Source organism: Calypte anna, chromosome 12 (assembly GCF_003957555.1).
Source record: "Calypte anna isolate BGI_N300 chromosome 12, bCalAnn1_v1.p, whole genome shotgun sequence".
Classification (NCBI taxonomy): Eukaryota; Metazoa; Chordata; class Aves; order Apodiformes; family Trochilidae; genus Calypte; species Calypte anna.
In genome coordinates, this window is record NC_044258.1 from 10059355 (window position 1) to 10082556 (window position 23202).

At 39.3% G+C, this 23202-nt stretch overlaps 1 protein-coding gene across 2 annotated transcripts in view; it reads right to left on the reverse strand.

Moving 5' to 3' along the window:
* Nucleotides 1-20931, reverse strand: part of EEFSEC (eukaryotic elongation factor, selenocysteine-tRNA specific) — a 120157-nt gene extending 99226 nt beyond the window's left edge. For both annotated transcript variants that reach the window (XM_030458668.1, XM_030458669.1), the window contains exon 1: nucleotides 20628-20931. In XM_030458668.1, the coding sequence (XP_030314528.1) occupies nucleotides 20628-20913 (286 nt within the window). In that variant the 5' untranslated portion in view covers nucleotides 20914-20931. The remainder of the gene's footprint in view (nucleotides 1-20627) is intronic.
* Between the last annotated feature and the right edge of the window lie 2271 nt (nucleotides 20932-23202).

The following is a 23202-nucleotide window of genomic DNA, read 5'->3' on the forward strand; positions in this document are numbered from 1 at the left end:
AACAGTGGCTAAACAATACAAAAGGAAGCAAGTCTGTGGAAAAATTCCAAAGGTACTGAACCTACATAAATGAGGACACAAGTCCACTTCTGGTTCTGCTTGACTTCCAGCCATCTGGAGTCTCCTGATGCACCTCTAAAGACCAAGTTCACACCAAACAACTTCAGGAATGTTGCACCTGAAGTTTCCCCACTAATGATAAACATTGGGGTGTGGAAACAAACAGTGAAAGTCTCTACAGTAGTTACAGAAATTCCTGCCCCCTCCCTGGTATTACATGGTCCAGGAGTTCAGTATACAGCAGGATGTTACCTGTATGCCTCCCACTGCTGTAGTCATACAAAACCAGGTTTGAAGTGGAAAGGAAAAAATGGTACATAGAAGATGACTGGAATAACGTGGCAGTTTCCAAGGTTGTTTGAAGGAGAGAGTGGCACATGAACAGACAAATGCACACGTTTTCCTTCAAACCTCTGCTTCAAACAGTGAACTTCTCTATTGCAAAGTTTAGCACCTTGTTTTCCAAAAACAGCACAACTGAAACATTTCCTATCTGATGTGTCTATACTTCTGTATGTATTTAAATATTGTATTTCATACAGGCCCAGTACTAGCAGACTAGACACCTAACTAACTAAAACCTTCCTATAAATTTTATTCTCCAATCAGCAATATTTCTCACTCAGCTACCTTGTAGCTAGTCAATATTTCAAGTTCTTTTAAAATTCTTCCAAGATGGTATTGTCACATTAGCATATCTGGGATTCTATCATATCCACGCCCATGCTGTAATGCAAAAAGAAATGGCAAATTTAAGAAATTATTACAGAAGCAATGGACAACTTGGTACTTGATTATCTCAGGAAAAAAACCAAACAACTATGTTTAATGACCAACAGTTTAGTTTTGGTTTTCTCCCAAAGGACTGGAGAGCTGGTTTTTACAGAGCATCTATTGCCTCCCTCTGGGTGCTTAAGAGAATTACTGAATTAACATCTTGGAATGCTGTTAGAATTTTTTAAGCCTATTTTAGTCAGTTCAATATTAGATGACAGTAAGACTTGTTTGACATTTTTTGTGTTAACTTCTCAAAGTCCTGCCCTGCCAAAGGCTACATCACTGTGAATTCCTGTTGATCTTTCAAAAATATGGCAAAAGAATAATTTTAACAAAAAGCTTCATGCTGCAGTTGTAAGGAATAAGGTCTATCAGTACCCTAGGTGCAGCCAGACAGACCTAAATACACATTTAGATATGCAGTTCCAAACTTGCACAGCATACAAACAGCAGGTTGCATGCAACTGGAAAACAGGTAGAGGTATGGAAGCTGTACCTTTGAGATCCTGCAGAACCACCCTGAAATTCACAACTCATTTAAACTCCCTTTGTTTCAATGGCTTTAGACCAACCATTCAGACCATGAAATACACGGGGATCTCAAAGAAGCACACAAATTAACACTTTGATCTTAGATTCAAGGCAAGATTCTCATCACCTTTATCAATTCAAGGACATTAATCTTATAGTGCGCTTGCAGCTTTAGAGAGCTCAACACACAGATAAAAAAACCTTAAACTTGTACAGATCAAGAGTATATTTCGTGACTAACAAATTTTCTTGAATTATTCTCCTAGTCACAAATCCAAAAGTAAATTTCCAATGCTAAATCATGCTTACACAAAGAGGAAAACCCAGTTTCCATGTATAGATGGAAATAAACTAATGTAATTCTACTCTGAAGCATTTAAGTCCTAAGCTACCTTGCCTCTATATGTCTAAAATAAAGTATCTAAAAGTCAGAGAGCCCACACCAAGGAGCTTGTTTTGAACTCAGAACTATGCTTTCACAATACTGCAATGAAATGCACTATCCCAACAGAGTTATGGCAGGCTATGGGAAGATTCATGCGCAGCTCATATTTTTCATCTGAGGATGTTAAACAAGATCTTTTTTTTAAAGAAAGAGTTTACCTTTTTCTTCCCACCCACCTCCCTCTCAAAAAAAATTAAAAAGAAAAATTAAAGATTGCTAGGGGCAAAGAAAAAAGCATTCTTCAATTTTCTCTTCACCCTCCACAATACTGAAATAACATCAGTCAGGGTTATAAACATCTGTAATTGCCAAGGGAATGTACAATACATTCAGAAACCCCAGGCCCACAGATCCTGTAGCTCTGCACTTCACAAACAAAAGGTTGGGGAAAGAAAGAGGGGGTGGGGTACAGGGAATAAAGGCTTAAAGATTAAAGTCACAGGCAGAGACAGACGGCTCCGTTTTTTAATAACTGAAAACACGAGTTGTGCCTGAATGTGCTCATTGTTTTATGGTGGGGGGGAGAGTCCACGCATGCTGGACTGGCTGGCGACAGAACTGCCTTTGCATCAAAAATAAGATTTACAAAAAGAAAAGAAAAAAAAAAGACAAACCCATGCCCTAATTTCCCCTCTTGTAATGGCTAATGATGCATTCAGGTAGAAATCAACAAATTATCCCACCTTGCCTTTATTAAATTGGGAAAAAACATCATGACTAGAAGAAGTACCTGGTTGTAACCACCTAACAGACAGGACTGAGATGTCTGAAGGTTTTATCCTGCGAAGGAATACAGACTACAACAGCAACAGCCATACATAACAAACAGGCATGTCTATGAAACAACTAGCTTATAAATCAATTTCTGATAGTTTATTTGCACAATAAAACCAGTGCTGCATCACTATATTGTGTTCTAAGCAGGTTTTTACATGGATTCTAGAAGTTGAGCTGCTAAGAGGAACTTCTTAAACCCATTTTTTAAAGGATCAGCTGTACTTGTAGAGAACAAAAAGTATCATGAGTTGCCTTCACGCTTCAGTCACTAAAAAAGACAGAGCTTTAAAATGTTGCACTTTTTTTTATATACATGGTTTACATTTTTTAAATATTTTTGCTCAAAAATCTATGAATACAAGATAGCTAGTCAATATGCATGATTACATGTTTTAAATTCTGTAATTTACATTTACACATTGGCTTAAATTCCATAATATACAATTTGCATAACCACAACTTTTAACACAAATGGGGAAATAATTGTATTTCAATTAATAAATATTGGTGGGCTAGATCCCACCAGTGCACAGAAACCAATCTGAAGCTGAATGCAATGAGCTCAGTTCCACTCCTAAGTGCACCACGGACTAGAGGTAAACAAGCAGTCTAAACAAATACATTAAAATAAAAACCACCATTAATTCATTCAGTTTTATTCTAGCCAAGCCAAAAGATGCTACTATAACAGAGCTTTTGTTTTACTGTGACTTTTTTTTTTTTTTTTACCTGCCAGCTTTGCTTTAAATATAGACAGAAAGGAGATAATTCAACAAGACAACTGGCTCTTTCATCTAAAACCATGAGACTCCCAGTCATAACTTCTTGGGGAAGCTTAAAATGAGCAGAGAGGCACACAACAGGAGTCACTGAAACATAGCCTCCTGCCCAAAGCCAGCATGCTGTGCAGGGAAGAATCAGCAGCCACAATACACACAGCTCCTTGGCCAAAAACCTCAGACCTGGAATGCTCCAACTATCATCCCCTCTTTGTTGATGCCACACTTCTGCATCATCAGCCACTGGATGCCTTGTTAAGATTAAAAATATTGCAGAGTGATTGTCTATTTAGCAAAGAAAAAAAAAAAAAAAAAAGGAGTCCATGGCAGAACAGGAGGGGAAAGGAAAATCTGAAACCTGAGCTCGTAAGCCTGTTATGGAGGATAAAGGCAGGCTTTGTTTTACTTTACTCATACCAAGTATGAGCAAGAGACTCATCATTGGTTTTAGCTACAACAGCAAAACGTGTTTATCATGCAGTATTGTCAACTTTTTTTCCCTCAAGTAAGTACTGCTCGCTCAAAAACAGTTTCTACTGATGCTCCAAACCCAGTACTTAAGCAGAGGTGAAACCTGGCACTCAGAGACGATCATTCTGCTCATGCTATAAATCTGGACTCACAAGAAGCACATACAAAGGCATTTTTATATTGTAAGGACTAACCATGGTCATACAGCTGATTCTGTCCTTATGTTCTCATATGAACAAACAAATAAATTAAAATATATGAATATTTATTTAAAAATTACTTGGAGAACACACTGGATACTTCGCCACTCTAAGAGTCAGGCAACAGTTGCTAGATTGAATACACTTCTTCAAACAAAAGGTATTAATTTTAAATTTTTCAAATGCTGAGGTGAGTCCAAAAAATAAAATGCAATGTTTAAAAAAAGTCTTTGGGAGATCAGAGGAAAAAACCACTAGTGAAAAAGGTTCTGCCTGCTGACAGAAACACTACCCACCAGTGATGTCTCAAAGAGCTTAAGGGCACCAGTAAAAGGAATCAAGAGAACACAGTTTGGGTTCTACTTTCTTGCTCTTAGGAAAAGGCAAAGAGGGTGGTAATTTACCGTGTACAACCAAATTGTACATGAAAGTTTAAAAACAGCCAATTAAAGCCAACATTAGGGAATGGAACGGAGGGCCCAAGTGGAACACATTAGACATGCATTCCAGACAATGGCTCCAGAGCAAGCAGATTCTGCTCCTTGCAGGCAGATACTGTACAAAGTACAAAGGGTCAAAGAGTTTCCTCAAAAGGAACCTCAGCTCTGACCAGGAGCCATGACAGCTTGCCCAAAAGATGAACATGGTGCTCAGCTGCAGAATAACATCAGGGCTGTACAGCTTAGTACTACTTGTTCATCACTGATGCACTGTCAGAATGCCACGGATGGAGTTTGAAAATTATGTCAGTCAAATCTCACCACAATCAAGAATCAAATGGGGGTGCAGGGGAAGGAGCAAAGATGAGATAGTGATAACTAGCAGTAATAAACATGGATTTTTCTATTTACATCTACTATACAAACCAACTAGAACTTTGCTTCTCTGTCAAGAAGTTCAAAACAGAATGACTGGAAGAGCTACCAATATTTAGCAAGAAGTTAAGGGGGGGAAGACTACCAGGACTATACCTCACATAGCCTTCAGTCTCCCATACTTTGAAGCAAACCACAACTCTGGTGTAAGTTTCTTGTTTTCTGTTGACAACAGTGCAGAAAACTGATGAAACTGATGTGCTGGTACTCCTGTTGCAGCATGTAACCAAATGGAAAAAAAAATATATGTAATTCCTTTTGTAACATACTTCAACATACAGCTGCATCAGTATGCAAAGCCAAGAAATTAATTCATCTTTTTTACACAGTTCTTTGGGACTTCTAACACTCCAACTGCCAAAACTTTATCTCCAGAAGCCAGCAAGAATTATAACCCTTAAAAGAAGAGCAGCATTGGATCAAGAACAAAAAAATAAATTAATAAAAAGTAAGGTTTTCCTAAGAAAAAAACACTGATTGCATGCAGGGTGTCTACGTCAAATTTTATTTCAAGCACCTGCATTACTACACAGCTACAGTAGTACAGCACTGGGAAAAAAGAAATCTCTAAAACAAATCAGTCCCAAACAACTAAAGATGCCAGCTCTAGGAAATAGGATACTTTCATTCTCTCTCAGTGCAGATAATCAGAGCCAAAGCAAACAGAAGTATTTTGGAAAATTTTTTCTGGTCAGTCTAGCCAGAAGTCAGTTAACCTACCTTGCTGTAATGCTGAGTATCAGGTACTTTGTTAACTTACAGGTTTCTGATGAAGAGATGAGTAGTTGAGTTAATTTTGCCTTTAAATTTTTCTTGATAATATTTTAAGAGTTAACACACTACCAAGGAAAGCTTTCCTATGCAAAACAGCCAGTGGAAGCCAAACTCAAAACAAAGACAAATTTACAGCCTTTGCGAATGTTGGAAACTCCTTTTAAGTGAACGCACTAAATCCTCACTGCTTTAAGAGGTAAGTTTGACTCGCCACTCAAATTCTAAGAGATTTATTTTGTAGTCAGTTCTCTGGCCATCACTCTGTGGCAGCCATCAGGCTCTAACAAGCATCCTACATAGCTTGTCTGCTCACTAAGTCACATCACATTGTGCCACAGACTCTTCTCCAAGGAAGCCACAACCAAGCCTGAGGCACTATTTAATTCTTCTCCCAGGCCAACAGAAGGTCTTTTAAACAGTGAACTTTTGCTGACTAGGATAGCACAAGATACCTCATTACAAAGTAGTCCCAAGGGTTCAGCCATGTAAATATCACATACCAGCACCCAAGCACAAAACAAACTGTATCCCAGTGGATTTGCTATCTGGATTGTCAACACCACAAAGCACTCCAGATGTTGCAGGTTGTGTGGCAATTGTGTTTCTTATTAATCAATTCCCCATATAATTAATAGAAGCCCACTGTAATATAAAAGGCTCACTGCAAAAGAGGAAAGCAGTGCAGAGCTGAATTACCAAATAAAACTAGACACAATACTTGCCAGGATTAGAATTTATACTGCATTTAGAGGGGGTGAAATTTAATGATCTATAACCACACAGAGATAAGAGACAGTAGCAATGCTTGAGTAAATGTTTTCAACAGTACTAGTAAGAGGGAAGGTGAAAAAGCTAGGGCATTGTGATTTATATCCAAATTTCAACAGTAGAGTATTAGTTTAAAATATAATTTTAAATAGCTTTCATTACTTACTATGCAAAAAGAGATACTCATGCAAGTGAAGTTTTGCAGCCAACTGAGAAGCAAAATACAGACAGGTCTGAGTTTTTACTGGTCTGGACCTTACTTCTGCAAGCTCTCTCACAGAATTCATTGCTACTGGGCTGCATGGAAGCTGATCACGCAGTTGGACTCAGAATTGTTACTTCTACAGAACCACAAATGCATCCATAGCACTTCACAGATAAACACAAAACATGACCCCAGCTTCAGAAAGCTCACAGGCCAATTTTATACCATTTGCTCCTCAGAATAATGAAAATATTTTATTACAAGACACAACCAGGTTATTTTATTGCTTCAAGTTTTACACTTAGACAACCACAGATCTTGTGAGGTGAATATACAGAAACCATAAAATAGAAAACCAGTTATTTTCTCTCTGAACTAATGTTTTCTATTAGATATTCTGAAGAATTTCAAAAGGTGCAGTTGTTAAGCACAACTCTGCACAGTAATTTCACAGAATAGCTCAAATGCTTTATAAAACAGAACACGCTTCGATTATCAGGGACATTTCAGAATAACTGAGAGCAAGTCCTCCACCATTTTCTTGAGGATGAATGAGCTACTGAACTAAATACAAGTGTTGATCCAAAGGTACATGCATTTTACACGTAGCAGTGGCACTTTGTGTAAACTAAGTTTGTGAGCAGAACCATCTGCTGGTTAAGACTTCACTCAAGCTCAAAACCTTCAAGACCAGAGCAGAGCTTTAGAAGAAAAAGTACAATAGGTATCCCAGCTCTGCATCCTACACCCTGCTATTTTCACTTCAATCACTTCTCTCCCAAATCTAAGTTTCTAAGCTAAACAGAGGCTGAAAACATCCCTAGGGAAGTGGGAAGAAAGCCTACAGAAAAAGTCTGCTCAGAATACTCACAGCTCTGCCAAGCTCATGTGACCAGCTCTCAGCAACGCTGCCACTGCTCTGTTATTCAATATATGCAACAAACATACAAAACATCATGGAGAGAAAACCAGTAACTCTTCTGCTCCAAAGTATGCCATACCTGTGAGTCTGCAGCTCACTGTATACATAAACAGAACAACATAACCAGCACTTTTCAAAAGTCCACAGCAAAAATTCCAAGAGCAGCAGCTCCAGGCACTGAGCCATCACTACCTGGCTCGGGTAGTAGACTGGATTCTAGAAATGAAGTGCCAAAAAATCCAGCAAAATCATCTGTACTTCCTAACCTAACCTCCCCAAGATAAATTCTCACAACATAAAGTTTACAGAGACTTCAGAAAAGAAATTCCCAAGTAAGAATACAAACCAGTATCAAAAGTATATTAGGAATATTTAAAGATTACACAGTTCCCTCCTCAGAGAAACCCACTCCTAGGTGTTGTAACCTCCTATGAAGGGTTTTTATAATCTTAACTATTACTTTTCACATGTTCTTAGTTCTTGTTTCCCATTCACATCTTCATGACTCTGAGAGAACAACAGATTCTAAATTAAACATTGACAAGAAGAACTGGAATTACAGAAGGAAAACTCAGAATTTAATTTCAAATGAACAAGTAAATATACTTCATTTGTTAGGCAGCCACTTTGGTCTTCACAAATGATGAAGACAACTGCTGTTGAAGAACCATATAATAGTAATGGAAGAGTAATACAAAGGAGCTTTATTAAGTATATTCTCACTGACAATTTACTATAGACTTAATTAAATTGTTAGAGTTCCCTAAAGTTCTTCCAAAAAATCATTTTTCATTCATTATATTCAAAATGTCATAGCTAACAATCTTCTAAGGCATCTTAAAAGATCCCTTGACATTTTGTAAGAATTTAACATTGAAATAAAGCATATGAAAAGGAACAATGGTAAGTAATATAGGTACAGAATATGAAAGTCTTTAATGACTGGTCTACATGGAAGTTAAAAATAAATAAAAATTAAAAATCACAACTGTTACCACACAACTCTGCTTCTTACCACAAGTTCTAAGTGCACTGTTTCAGCTGAGCTGATCTTGCCTGTTCTCAGTCCATCTATATTGCACTATGCTTCTGACTCCTACAAGAGTAATTTTTTACATTTCTTTAGGGAACATCACACTCCACTTCAGCATCCTCATAGCAAAAACACATTTCTGATTCACAGAACTAATTCCTCCCACTTCTGAACAAACAGTGCATAAAGGGGAAAGCACAAAGACTGGGACAAAATAAAGATCTTTAACATAAAGAGTAACAGCTTCCAAATGAGTAACAGTAACCCCCAAAATATGTGCATTTGGATGATTTTTATCTGGGTGTCCTGAAAATTTTCAGCATCCAATAAAAGCAATAAATGCAGTTGCATCCTAAGACACTGTGAAGCTCTCCAATACAAAGTGAAAGTGCTGCTGAAACATATGCTGCTAAAATAAATATGGGACAGCTTAATCTCAAATGTTCTTGTAACTATTTTGTTCAAACTGTTCTTGTAGGAGTCCATAAGTTACTGCAAAAAGGTTTCAAACAGTATGCATAATCTTTGAAAGGAAACTTTCAAGTAATTTAAGTTTCACGTCAGTCAGCTCCGGTTTTACCTAGGATTGACTTAATTACATGCAAGAATCCCCCCAAAAATTCCAGAAGCCTGACATCACTTTATATACAGTCCACAGTTTTCCTAGCTGTGATGTGCCATTTTCTTAATGGGACAAAAATACACATCTTTAGCATTCAAAGTGAAAAGAAACAAGTACATTCACAAAAACAACTTTCAACCACTACATCGATTTGACTATGGCTCTATAAAAAAAAGTGTTCTTTTAAAGTAAATTGAAAACTCAATGTTTTCTTGGTGCAGGGTGGGTAAAGAAGCAGACAGTAGGGCTGGCATTTAAAAAAATATCTTCACATTTTATTTGTTTGGCTTTCAATTACAAGAAAGAAAACATTAATACCCACAAAAGCAGTGCTGGCTATTACGAGAATAATCAAGTATTTTATACAGTAAATAAAGCCTCAAAAAAAAACCTATTTAGGGACACATAATGAAAAAAACACCCAATCACCCACCCGAAATTTGTTAGTGAATACAGCTCGGTAATGAAAACACATCTGGAGATGAGCTCTGCAAAGACTGGATTTTCAGACACAGCTTTTTTGATTGTTTGTTGGTTGGTTCTTGTTCTTGTTTTTAAGAATTTAGCTTCAGTTCAAAACTTTCCTTCCTTCAACCATGAATATTTTCTACATGTGAAGTTTGGTACAGTCCAATTTAACCAAATACACACTTTTTATATTGTACTATACATAGACGTATACGTAGAACATACATGACACTATAGATGCACTATCCAGCCCCACAAAGAAGAGAATCTCCTCCCAGCAGATTCCAGTTAAACAGCAATTTTGGACAGAAAAAGCCAGAATTATTGGATATGCTAACACACCCCAGAGAGAGTAAAGGGAGAGCTCAATTACAAACACATGGGTAAACATCACCAGCCACAACTTCATCACAGCATTCAAAATAATGGGAGGATCTCTATTGTTAATGAGGTGAAAAGTCTACTCAGGGAACAAAAATACACTTGCTGGTCCCTACCACGTGTGCAAACTTCTCCCACAACAAGCAAACTGAACAAACAAAACTACTTTCTTCTGATGTTTCAGTGTTTAGCAATACTGTTATTATCCACAATTACTTCAAGGGGTTTTTATTATGGATCTTATTTATATGTATATAAACACCTGCATATAATTTTGGTGTAAAAAATTGTTTTTTCAGGCTTATATGAATTTTTAAAATAGGGCTTATTATCCTATTGTATGAAGTTATGATATTGACAGTGTCCAAAGATGAAGGGCACTGCTGATTCCTGGGATTTTTTTGTTGTACTTTTCAGTACTCTGAACACTTACTGTCTCACTGATATCAAGGAATGATTCTGATGCCAACTGCTTTTAAGAATGGCAATACCTTGACATTTCTTCACTCTCTAAATGCAGTCTAAGTATTTAAATACCATTTAACCCTTTTTCCTTATTCTCTGATGAAATACCTCTTGGTTTGTTCTGACATCTTTAAAGAAAGCTTCATAGATTACAGTGCAAACTCCAAAAGCTTTGTACTTAACACACAGTATATGATTTTCTCATAAATCTTCAAATTTGGGGATGAGTATGGTTCCAAAGCTGTGTGCAAACAGAACTGCACAAAACACTTCTGCCACACAGCAACACTGATGTGTTTGTAGCTTCCAGTTTTGCAGGATCAGGCAAGTTACCTCTATAAAATTGCACGCAGGTTCTTTTTTCATGTCCACATTCAGACACAGTTATGTTCAGTTCCTCCACAACCAGCACCACCACACTGGTGTCCTCCTACAGGATGCTGAAGAGCTTCAACAGCCAAAGCAGCTTTAAGACAAATCAAATGTTAGTTGAGCCCTTTGCAACCCAGGGAAGGCACCACTCCAGCAGTATTTTCATGGCTGCACTAGGTTAGGAGCTTGAAACATCATCAAAAGAAACTTCCCTCAACCCACATTTACTACTTTCCTTTCTCTCCTATTCCAGCAGATGACCAAAACCCATCTCCCCACCAGTGGGTGACAGCCAAAGAAGGGAAGACTAAGTCTTGCCACTACTACTTTACATAAGTACTCTAAACCACACTTTAAATCATTTCACATAGTGGAATGTCAGCGTGGATAACCACTGCCAGAACACGACACAGAATCCCCTAAAGTCAACCACAGGTTCAGGTAATCATGACCTCCCTTTTTACAACATAAATGTATAATTTCCGCACCACTCTTTGATGAAGGGACCACAGACTTAAAAAGAGGAAACAATTACAGTCATTAGAATTTCACCCATGCATGAGATTTAATCTCAGACCATGGTCTTGCCAATGGCTGTGGAGGTCTCAATGGACACAAAATTGCTCTGTGGGAGAAAGAAATGCCTTGATGATGACATTAGTCAGCAAGAGAGACGAAGCTTTGTCTTCTATCCAGCAGCAGAGTCAAATACAAGGAAACCATTTTCCCTCCCCCTCTTCATGATCCTAAAAAGGAAAATGACAATAGTTTTGTTTCTTTCTCTGAAATGCAGTTTTTGCATGTTTGGGAACTTTCTTCTCCAGAGCAATACTGCTAGGAAGGAAGTCTTTAATAGAAGAAAAGTAGATTTAAGCATGAATAAACATTTATGACAAAAGGCATTTCCTATTGCCTACCCTGGTTAATCTAATTGGATAGTTCTATTGACAGTTCTCAGACACTTCAATAGTTTTTCATTAGTCACTAGGTTCTCAAAAACCACTTCAAATTTGACATATACAGGAGTCATCCTTAAAATATGCTCACCTGCTCTACAACACATTTAATAGAAAGACAGGTGAAACTTTGATGAACAAACTTCCACAGTTATAAAGAGTGCCTGAGAGAACCAGCTTCTCATTATGTGCCATCCATGTGTTATCTGACAAATAAGACAAAGAAAAATTTTGAAATGGAAGGCAAGGAAATGCTACAGGGAACCAGATTAAATTCACTTCTCTGGCATTGCAGAAAAAGCAGATCTGCAGTGGACAAAATATTGTTCTAGGGCATGAAGAACATAATATTTTAAACAAAACTAAGTCCAGATGAAAGATATATTCTCTGGAACCTGGAGTGAGGGGTCTGGATTCTTACCCAGGTCAACTTTTATAACTCTCACAATTCTAACACATCAGTCTTTGCCCCCATGATGCTCCAGAATACAATTTATTAATTTTTAAGATATCTTTTCTATTCCATTCCTTTTCTTCCACTGTTCACAAGCTCATTCTGCTGTTACATTCATATGTTAGATATATATATATGTGTATATATATATACAGACCAGCTAGTACAAGAGGTTGTGGAGTCTGTATCTCTGGAAACATTCAAACCCTATCTGGATGGGTTCCAGTGTGATCTATTCTAGGTGATCCTGCTGTAGCAGGAGGGGGTGGACTAAATGATCTTCAAAGGAACCTTCAAATTCCTACCATTCTGTGATAAATATTACATATTATTTGTAGTGCAGGTAACACTGATAATGTAGAATTAATCAGTTTAAATTTTAATTGTAGATCATAATTCAAATCATAAGGCAACACTAACCATTTCATGATCACTTGAAGAGATTAGATAGACTGAGCAAGAACAGTTTGGTAAAATAACCGATAAGGAGATGAGAAATTAGAATTATTGGTATTTACTTAGCCTGCAACACTAGCTAGAAGTAAACAGTTTAAAGGAAGCACTTCAGAATTGCTACTTAATCTGAACCTTACAGATAGCATAGAGAATATTTTCTCACAGAATGCACAGCATCTTTGCAATCATAGCTATCATACAAGCTGTTCAAATCTTTGTTGGAGCTCTCACTCAATTTTGCTGTTACGAGCTGTGACCCAGAGCACAGAATGCATTCAAGAATCCAGCTGGGAATCACCCCACAGAACATCTGCCCTCCCTCTGCAGCTTGCCAGGCCAACAGCAAGCAGCTACCTGCCACACAAAGCACTAACATTTTATTCCACTTAATGGACTCTAACAATGACAATGTGGGTGTTTGATATGCTCACTTGATACATCTATCACGTGCCACTCTTACAATTATAACCCAAATTTTTCCATCTGCCTTATGTTTTTCTAAAAGTTTTGATAAACAGTAGAAGACATCCAAGAACATGAATCATTACTCCTAGCACAAACAAAAACCCAGAGCACCATGTTAAGGAAGCACCATGTTCATGGCTCCATCAAGCTAAACTACCTATTAAAAGTGCATTCTAAACATAGGCAACGTATCACTCAACTTAGATATAAGATCTACTAATTGAAAACAACTTCTAAATCAAGTTGGAGGACAAACACTGTAGAACCTTATTAAGCCAGTTTCTTATTAGTTGACCACTGAAATGCTAAATTGTACCACTTGGCAAACAAACATATCCAGCATCCATAAAAAAACAACATGCTTTAAATTAATTTTAACAAGGGTAATCTTAGCTATGAATGTGCTTCATATTTTACAATCAGTTGTTCTAGATTTAAATATTTAAATCACCTAATATTTATATTAGCTGATTTTCTAAACCACTTAAAAATTGATTAATAAAGCTTGACCACTCTCCTATGCAGCTTACAAAATAATTTTGAGTAAGGAGAAACGAAGCAAAACTGAAATGAAAGGGCATGTGGTTACTTGATGAATGCTTGCACACAGTATGATGAAACAAAGAAATTCTGTTTTTAAATCCATAGGAAGAATGATCAAACAGATTTAGTCAGCACCATTACAGTGCTCGATTATTATGTTTTCCTGAGAAGATGTCAAGTTTTTCAGTCAAATAATGACGTGTGAATTAGCACAGTTTTGTTGTGTACAAGTATGCACACAACCACTCCAAAGCCCTGTGAAAAACTGTCCTATATCAGTAACAATTTAACATTCAAAGAAAGTTCAATAAAGCCACTCTGGTTTAAAATCTGCATTTAAGACTTAGAATTCAAGTATAAATTACATCTTCAGAACAAGATACACAATTTTCTTCTAACTGAACACAGGAGACTGCACACTTCTGACACAACTAACAAGTAGAAGTGGTTATTCACTATAACTTTTGAAAGAAGACAAATGTTCTCTTGCTCCTTTTCAACCCATGGAAGCAAAGGAAGATTTCTAAGTAATATTAGAGAGCAAAAAAGGAAGAGTTGATGTATAGTTCAGAAGCTTGCTGAACATGTGTAACTTTAAGAGGGAAATAAGCTTTAAGTGGAAAATAGCACAAAAGGGCATAACATATAAATCACAGCAGCCAAGTAGACTACCCTGTCACATGACTCAAACAACATTAGCAGACACAGAAATGAGAAGTGATGCACAATAAATGGAAAGTTAAAACCCTTAAGGTCATGATATAGATGGATAAAAATTCCCCATGAAAACCACTATTTTAAAGCACCCAGTGGTACATACACACACAAAACCAACTTTCATTCTACTCTTTATCTCACACAAACTGTTTAGCACAGAAGTGATTCAAAACAGAATTAATGCAGCTACCTTGCTTTCACTCAGTTATTAAATGACACAGAAATGAAGAAATAATTGTGTACATTGAATAACATGGTTGCCACATCTCCAGCTGCTCTATAGGTCAAACTAGATAACACTTCTCAAATTTTTTTAAAACAACAAAACCCAACCAATCCTTTCTTTGTAGATGATGGGTCATACCACTCACATGGCACTTCTGTGAAAATCAGCTGGTTTGTGTCACCTCTGTTACTTGCATCTCATCTAAGATGCAAGAAAACACACCACACGTTTTTATTGCTTATGGTATCAAAACAACTCTCCAAATTGTAGATGAAATCAAACTGACCTTCCTTAAAACACAGAGAATATTTTCTTTAGGAATGGGAAAATTAAGTCACAGTTGTGTGCCAAATCTTCTACTTACCTCTGTTTCAACTCAAAGTAAGGTCAGTAGGTCCCCACTGACCTGTTACCCTCAGTACTTATCACTAAGATCCTACATTGTAAGCAAACACTGCCCTCTTGTGCACTGCCACAGCCACCAGGCAAAGCACCTCTTTGGGGACTGGGGAAAGGGGACTCTTAGAGCAATATTTTTATACCAGTTGCCGTCTCTTTCTGCATAGTTCTTTAAATTGAAAGCGACTCTTAAATTTAAAATATCAATAAAATTACTCCATAAATTTGTCAGACAAGTATCAGGCACCAGCCAATTAATTAGTGTAATGAAAGGCACCAATTCAATTTCAGGAGAAATGTTTCCATTTACAGAAATAGTTTATTTACATTTTTAATACAAAGTAATGCTAACAATTTTCAAGTATCATAAGCCCAGGTTTAACAGGGTTTAGAAAACATTCACACCAACACAAGCTGAACACTCTGGGCCTATGAGTACTTCCATAACCTCAACAACTACACAAAATCTCAAATTATATTACATGCAAGTTGTATTTTAATATTTTTTGCATCAGAACAAGGTTGAATGTTATTCTCACTTCAAGTTGATAGCCAAAGTCCTCAAGACTCATAGAATCCACTGAATAACACAACACACTCTTCCTCAGTGAAGAACATGTTGGCTTCAATGTGTGCCCTCAACAGCAAGAGGCCTTCACAGACACTGAAGTCATGCTCTACATGCTATACAGTTATAACAAAACCCCAACTTTACTTGTTCACTCACTTGGAATGGAAAAAACAAGAATCCTTTCTTCAAAAAGTTGTCAACAAGCAAAGCTTGACGCTGACAATTCATGACAGCAAAGCCAAGGTAAAGCTGAGTTTACAAATCCTCTTAAAAGCTTACAACAAAATCAGCAAAACAACCAATCTGCAATAAAAATACTTTGTGTGCACACTATGTTAATCTTACAAATAATCTGCATCTGACTGAATTTGAATGCTGGTAGCAAGACCACATTTCCCTTGATCTCCCAAGACTGTTTTCATTGTACTCATTTGCATCAGCAAGACGAGCTTTTGCTACGCTCATTTCCCCCTCCCCAAGCTCTTGTGCAAGTTCAAAAGTCCTGGCCCCTCCAATGTATCAGGTATGAATTAATACCCTTCCTTAAGAGAACACAGCAGCAAAGTGGAAACAGACACTTGCAAGGGAGTTTTCTTTGAAAGGAACTGCAGGACAAATGGTGACAATGAAGCTCTAGTTATAAAGTAAAAAGGTCAAAGGTTCAGACAGGCATAAGGATTACAAAACTACAAGTTTGTCAGAATTCTCCCCCCCCTCCAGGTTTAGACAACCAGGGTCAATTAAAACCCTCTAAGGCCACTCTGTCCTTTGAACTTCATAGGGAAAAAGACAACTTCATTTCTTTTTTTTTAAAGTTCTTTTGAGGACCCATCTCAAAAATCAAACAGATAAAGGGCATCTGACAACAGCTCACCTAAAACAAACACAGGGCACCCCTGCACTGCCTGTGTGTGGGGGAAGCTTGGATGAGGTAATCATGTTCTTCAGTATTAGTGTGCTGACCCTTTGTAGGGCATGAAATTAACCATCAGCAAGGAAAAAATCTGCTACTGGTTAAACTACTTTGCTACGCAAAGTGGTCCTAAAATGAAATATGGGGATTGAATTTCTTCTGGCAGATTAACTCATATAACCTCTCTGCAGGCATCCCTTACTGCTGAACTCCTTTGAGAAACCATTCCAGACCCTACTGAATGCATAGGTCTGTGACAAATAAATGTAAAAGCAACACTTATTTTGTTTTGATGACATAGACGTCGGCTTTGCCAAAGATCAGAGAACAGAATTTAAAATTGGCAGCTTACAAAAAACAACCATAGGACTGTGACACAAGTCACCCCATCTCAGTGTGAAATTTTAAGAAATTACCACTTGGTCTCCATAGCAATAGAAGAAAGCAGTAATAATAAAAATAGTAGTATTGCATTTTGCAGCCATTCCTTCAGCACAGAAAGCAAACATAAGGCTGAGTTAAGGGCTCCTAAATGCTTGTGACAGGATAGACTTGATCAATAAAATTCAGTTATTCAAATTTTATTTTCTCTGTTTAGCAAGTCAACTACAAAATGCAGTAAATGTTGCATTGCTTGATATATGACAAGCTGCTGCTAGAACACAGGAGGTCTGGAAATTATTGTAAAACAGAGTTCTGCTCTTGCTGTTGAAAAAGAACACTAGCAGAAGAAATATGTTCCACAGTCCAAGCCATCCACCTATCCACAATAACTTAATACCTTCCTGCCATATCAGATACACACCAGCCTGATGTTAAACAAAACAGTGTGGTTTAAATACAAGTGAAAGCCATAATGTAGTAAGTCAAGTACCTGTCATTCCATTCCAACCTTGACTATCACCTTCCAGCTAAAACTTTAAGAAAGCATCTCAGGTGGAACTGTCTGCAACATTTCTAATTCCCAGCATTCAGGCAAAAAAAAAAAATCTTTTGATTTAACATTTGATATGTTTTGTTTTCAAGGACAAGCTCTGCAAGAAAAATGTAACCACACACAATGAAATATGACTCCCATTTTCCATTCCATTTGGTTACTGCTCAAATATTCTGTATTCATTTAATCCTAAAGTATTGTCTCCAAATAAACATCTTGAGTGACTGTGAGAAGTATTTGCAAGGTCAAGCACTACCTGCCATAGTATGGCAGAAATGCAATACTAGATTAAGCCATGAAAAAATACACTTCAAGAATTAGCTAGATACAGAAATATGTTAAAGAATGGCAAATAGTATAATTTAACCCATAAATAGATTTATCAGCTTTGTATAGCAAAGAAATTTACCCTTAGAGCTCTCTGGTAGCACAGAATTGATGACAGAGGATGAAACTGGAGTAGAAGATAGGGTGGGATACCACTGATTAAAAAGGCATCCTGGAAGAGCAGAGATTAAAAAACAAACCACACAAAAACCCACACCAAAACACTACTGCCTTTCCTCATGAAGCAAGTAAGGAGCTCCTCAGCTGGTACCCCATGCACAAACTAATTTCTTTTTAGGGGCCTGACTGAATAATACTGATCTGACTCAGTCACAGAGAACAGGGGAGGCAACCAGATTACACCACCTTCAATAGGAAAATAGAGACTGAAGCAATAAACACTTGTAACAACATGTTTACATCTGGTAGCTTCTACTGGAAAAGCTCCATGCATCACTGGCACATATGAAAAGGCTGTTGAATTCTACCCTCTGATTCCTCACACCCAGCTCCCTTTTCCCCACAGCTCTCCTGTCTCTAGCTTGTCTGTAGGTTAACTTACATCACAGGACTTAATTTCAGAACAGGAATATTTTAAAGAGGTGTGGGAAATTTGAGGTGCAGAATAAACACAGGAGGATAGAGTACTTTGCACTTACGTTTTATTTTAAAACCTTATGCGTAGAAAAATCTGTAATAGGGAAAGCACAGATGCCATGAAAAATAAAATAGCATTCCTGGCAGTAAAGAAAACACTTAGAGAATAGTGAACCCTGAACACATGATTAGGAAGCAGATGAAAATAATCTAAATATTTTAAGTACCTTTATCTGCAAGGCCTGGCTTTCTATTTCTGAAGAGCTAGAGAAGTTGAGATACTGACACCTAAACACTGAAGGACTTATCCTGTTATGCCAGATAAGCTAGACTTCAGTTCTGAGCTTCACCAAACCATACTAAAGCTGTAAGCACTGAAGTAGCCCCACAGGCACAGATCAGGTTTTTTATCAATGTTTCACCTTTTAAATCTAGCAATAAAAACAAAAGAACATCCACTAGCAAGATGCACACATGCTACCAACCAGAAAACTGAAGATGCTAACTCTTCAAATGAAGTATTAAAACTGTACTGCATCTTTTCTACAACTCTTCCTTAATACCTAGAATTGCAGCAAGTCACACTAATCAAATGTTTTCACTAAAATACCTAATCTGGTATAACTGGAACTAAGCAAGTTTTATGCAGTTGTGTTTAAATTACTACCTGTAAAGAATCATTTTTGCCAGGAAGAAAACTATCATACCACTTCATCTAGCCACTGCCCACCTCTTCTCCCAACCTGGCCTATCAGTTTATCCTTCTCAACCAATGTGGACACCCGAGATTAAATGCTGTGGAGTCTTTCATAAAAATGAAAGGAAGCAACAAGTCATCTGTGTTTTAAACAGTCACCCCAGATGACTGTTCAAGTGATTTTAAAAGCTGTTTTTCCAACTTTTCCCACGTCCTTTTCATTACAAAGTTCACCCCAGTCCAATCAGTTGGTTTTGGCAGAAAGGGCTGACTAACTATAAGCCACTCCTGAGCACATAGAAGGAAAGTTACCATTTGCCAAAGTAAACTTTCTTCTTTAGTAGATAACCAGCTGCCCATTATCACCTAGGAATGACAGCTGATTGTGAAGTACAAATGAAGACTAAAAGACCACAGGTTTCTGGAATCCAGCACACAGCCACTCCTCCCTTGCAGCTGTGCAACACCCGTTAATGGCTGAGTGAAATCGACAAGTGTTCATCCTGCTAACCAAAAGAAATACAAACAATACAACAGTTACTCCTAACATCACTTTAAAAATAATGCATCTGTTCAAGAGTTAATTTTGCTTTATGAGAAGTAACTTCAGTCTAGGTGAGAAAAACACAACACTGTGTTAAAAACCTACCACCTGATTGAAGAGACACCAGCAGAAGAAACTCAGAGGAACTGAACTTCAGCTGCAGTTTATCAACCTGTTACTACTTTAAACAGCCTGCAGCTGCAACTCCTTAGGCAAGCACCAAGCCCTCTAAACTCTTCTTGCAAGAAGTGCAAGTGTTTTTCTCACAAGGTCAACTAACTTGAAAACGGGCTATACCTGCAAACCTGACTGACCTTCCAACAAAGATTCACGAATACTAGAATGGAAAGTTACTAGAATCTGCAAAATTCTTTCTAAACAGATGATTATCACGTTAGAACTTCCCAGTCCCTCCAAGAGAGGAGCACAGCATGAGCACGTCCAGCAAGTACACGGCAGCTCTCAGCCCCAGGGAACATCCGACCCGAGAGCTTTAACAACAGAGAAAACATAAACTGACATTGCATTTAAATCCCATCGGCGAGAGCTCCACACACAACTACGGTAACTCCTTTTCCGAGTTCCGTAACCCCAGCAGCCCTGACTGCCCAGAGAGCACCCAAATAATTTACATTTACAAACCACGCGAACCGGTATTTTATTTGAGGGGCAATTAGGACAAAGCACAAGAGATCGATGGGGCCGGTGAAATACCTGGCACACAGACAGACAGACAGACACCCCGGGCCCAGGCTGCGGGCAGAGCTGGGCTGAGGAGGGCAGAACAGCCCCGATGCTGAGCGCTGGGAACCCGGGACCTCCCCGGAGGCCGGGACGCACCGAGAGGCGCTACAACCCCCCCAGCTGGGGCCTCTCCGCCGCCGCTCCCCCCCCCCTTACCGCCGATGATGGTGCGGATGAGGGAGGCGTGACCCGGGCAATCCACCAGCGTGAACTGCAGCTCGCCCGGCTCCGGGCCCAGCTGCGACGGCAGAGCGGTGCGAAAGCAGGAGAAGCCCAAATCCAGCGTGATGCCCCGCGCCCGGCTCTGCGGCGCCCGGTCGAAGGCGGCGGTGGAGCCGGTGGTGCTCAAGGCCTTTGCCAGCGCCGTCTTCCCGCTGTCGATGTGGCCCAGGACACCCACGTTCACGTTGAGGACGCGGGGAGCCGCGGACCCGGCGGCCATGACTGCGCTGCACCCGGCCGGTCCGTCCCAACAGCGCCCCTGCGGCAACGCGGGACCCGCCGCACCCGTTCCGCGCTCCGCGGACGCTCCCGCGGCTTCCGCGCGGGACGGGAAGGTTCGTCCCGGTCCCAGCGAGAGCCCGGTTCGGAGGTCCGGACGCGAAGTCCGGGAGAAACGCGGAGCGGCTCCACCGCATCGTGCCGGCATTTACCGCCACGCAGACGGCGTGCAAGCCGGCTAAAACACCACGGGCGCTGCGCTAGCCTGCGGAAGGGTGACCCAGAAAGGCGCAAGATTGATAAAACTCATCATTATTCACACACCCAAACCTCACGGGGATGAAAACCACCCCACCCGCCAGCAAACACCCCCAGCTCACCCCTCAGCACCTCCTTAGAGTTTCCTCTGATGCTCCTGCCAGGCTTCCTTATGAAGGGGCCGCAGTTAAAGCCGAGGGCGGTGGTGGCCACACACCTGCAATCTGGTGGCCACACAGCCGGCACCTGGTAGCCCACCCCAGCTGTGCACCCAGGGCTCATCAAGGGCAGCCCGAATTGCAGGAGGAGGGAGCCAGGAGCAGGATCTAAATAGAGCCCCTGGGGTGATGTCACTTTGTCCTCACCTTGCTCAGTCCCTGTCCCCTCAGCCTGTCCGCAGGATTCCCCCCTGCAAGGAGCAGGGTGCTGGGGTTCGAGTCCAAAGTCACAGGGGACATTGGAAACTCACGTGGAAAAGCAGGTCAAGATTTGGAGCATTGCCTCTCCTTAATCACCAGTTTCTGGGTTTGTGTAACTCGTTTTCCTTTAACAGTCTATTATGTGGGATCCTTCCTAAAAACCATACTTTAAAGGGCTTAAGAATGAGGGAGATTATTAGCAGCAAGTAACAGCTCTCCTGCAAACCACCAAAAAAAAAACAAGTGGATGAGCACTTGGGAGGCTAAGGACAGCACAGTTCACTGGTTTGAGTCCCCTGGCTTTACTGATAGCCCAGGAGACACACAGGGCCAACCACTCTGTGTGATTAAACTCAACACATGTGCTCTGCATCAGCAGTAAGTACTGAGCAGCAGTAAGTACCACTTCAAATGATAACAGCTGTTTGCAAGCCAAAAAACTAATACCCTGCTGTTGACCTCCCACAGGTGTCTTAAGTAGACTAAAAAGTTACACTATAGTATATTGATTTTTTTTTCTTTGAAAACAGTGCTATTGCTTTTCTCTTTTTCTTTCCCTATGCCGTAATACATATTTCTTAAAAGTATTGGAATTCACAACTGAATAACTAAAGAATGAGCCAGAAGCATAAGATGACTTCCCTAAGTTTATTGTCAGTATCACAGACTTATTTTTTAGGCTTTGACTCCAAACTCCAGGCTTTTTTGTACAAAAAAACCCAACTTGCTACACATAACCCCTTCCAAGAACACTTTGAATCTGAGTTTGCAGGGCTTTAAAGCTGGGTAATAAATGACCCCTCCTTCCCAAACACACAGAAGTCAGGGTGACAGAATTAATGTGACAGAGAAAAAGCAGCAGACATTCCTAGCACTGCTATTTGAGAGACAACTATCTCCCTAAAGGGAAGGCTCACAAGGACTCACAAGGAGTGCTGCCAGTGCTCTGAGCTACCCTGGCTAACCCATTTCTGGAGCAGAACAGTTCAGCTTGATGGGAGCTCCATCATGGGAGCCAAATTAAGTATAATGTCACTTTTCAGACCTAGTTCCCAGGCTTTGAATAGTTTCCTCTTAAGTCATAAGTTTCATGACCACATCATTGCCCTGAATGTCTCGATCTATTATATCAATACATACTTGCAAATTGAAGGGAAAGTTTACTTCTGTTCTCATAAGAAAAGGCCCTGCACAGTTATAATCCACACAGATATCCCCATATCATATGATGTGGGGTTTTTGTTTGGGCTGGTTTTTGTTTTGGTTTGGGTTTTTTTGTTTTGTTTTGGCATTACTAGAGGAGTTCAGAAGGAAAAGGTGGAAAAAGGCCCAATTTCATATTTCATTCTGGATGAAGAACTGCAGTATCCAGAACACCTCCCAAAACATCTCTAATACCTGCTGTTTTCAACAAGCTTTGTTGAAATAGAGTGGTCTAAAAGTTTCTAAAACTCATGTGAAAAATAGCAATGAGGTAACAGGCAGCCCACACAGTGGAAGAAGCTGCAGCAAGAGGCCAGGTGTGACCAATTTTCCTTGGGCTGCCAACTTACCAATGAAACAAAGAGCTGCATTTTGCTCAGGCAATAGTTAGAGGGATACTGAATAGAAGT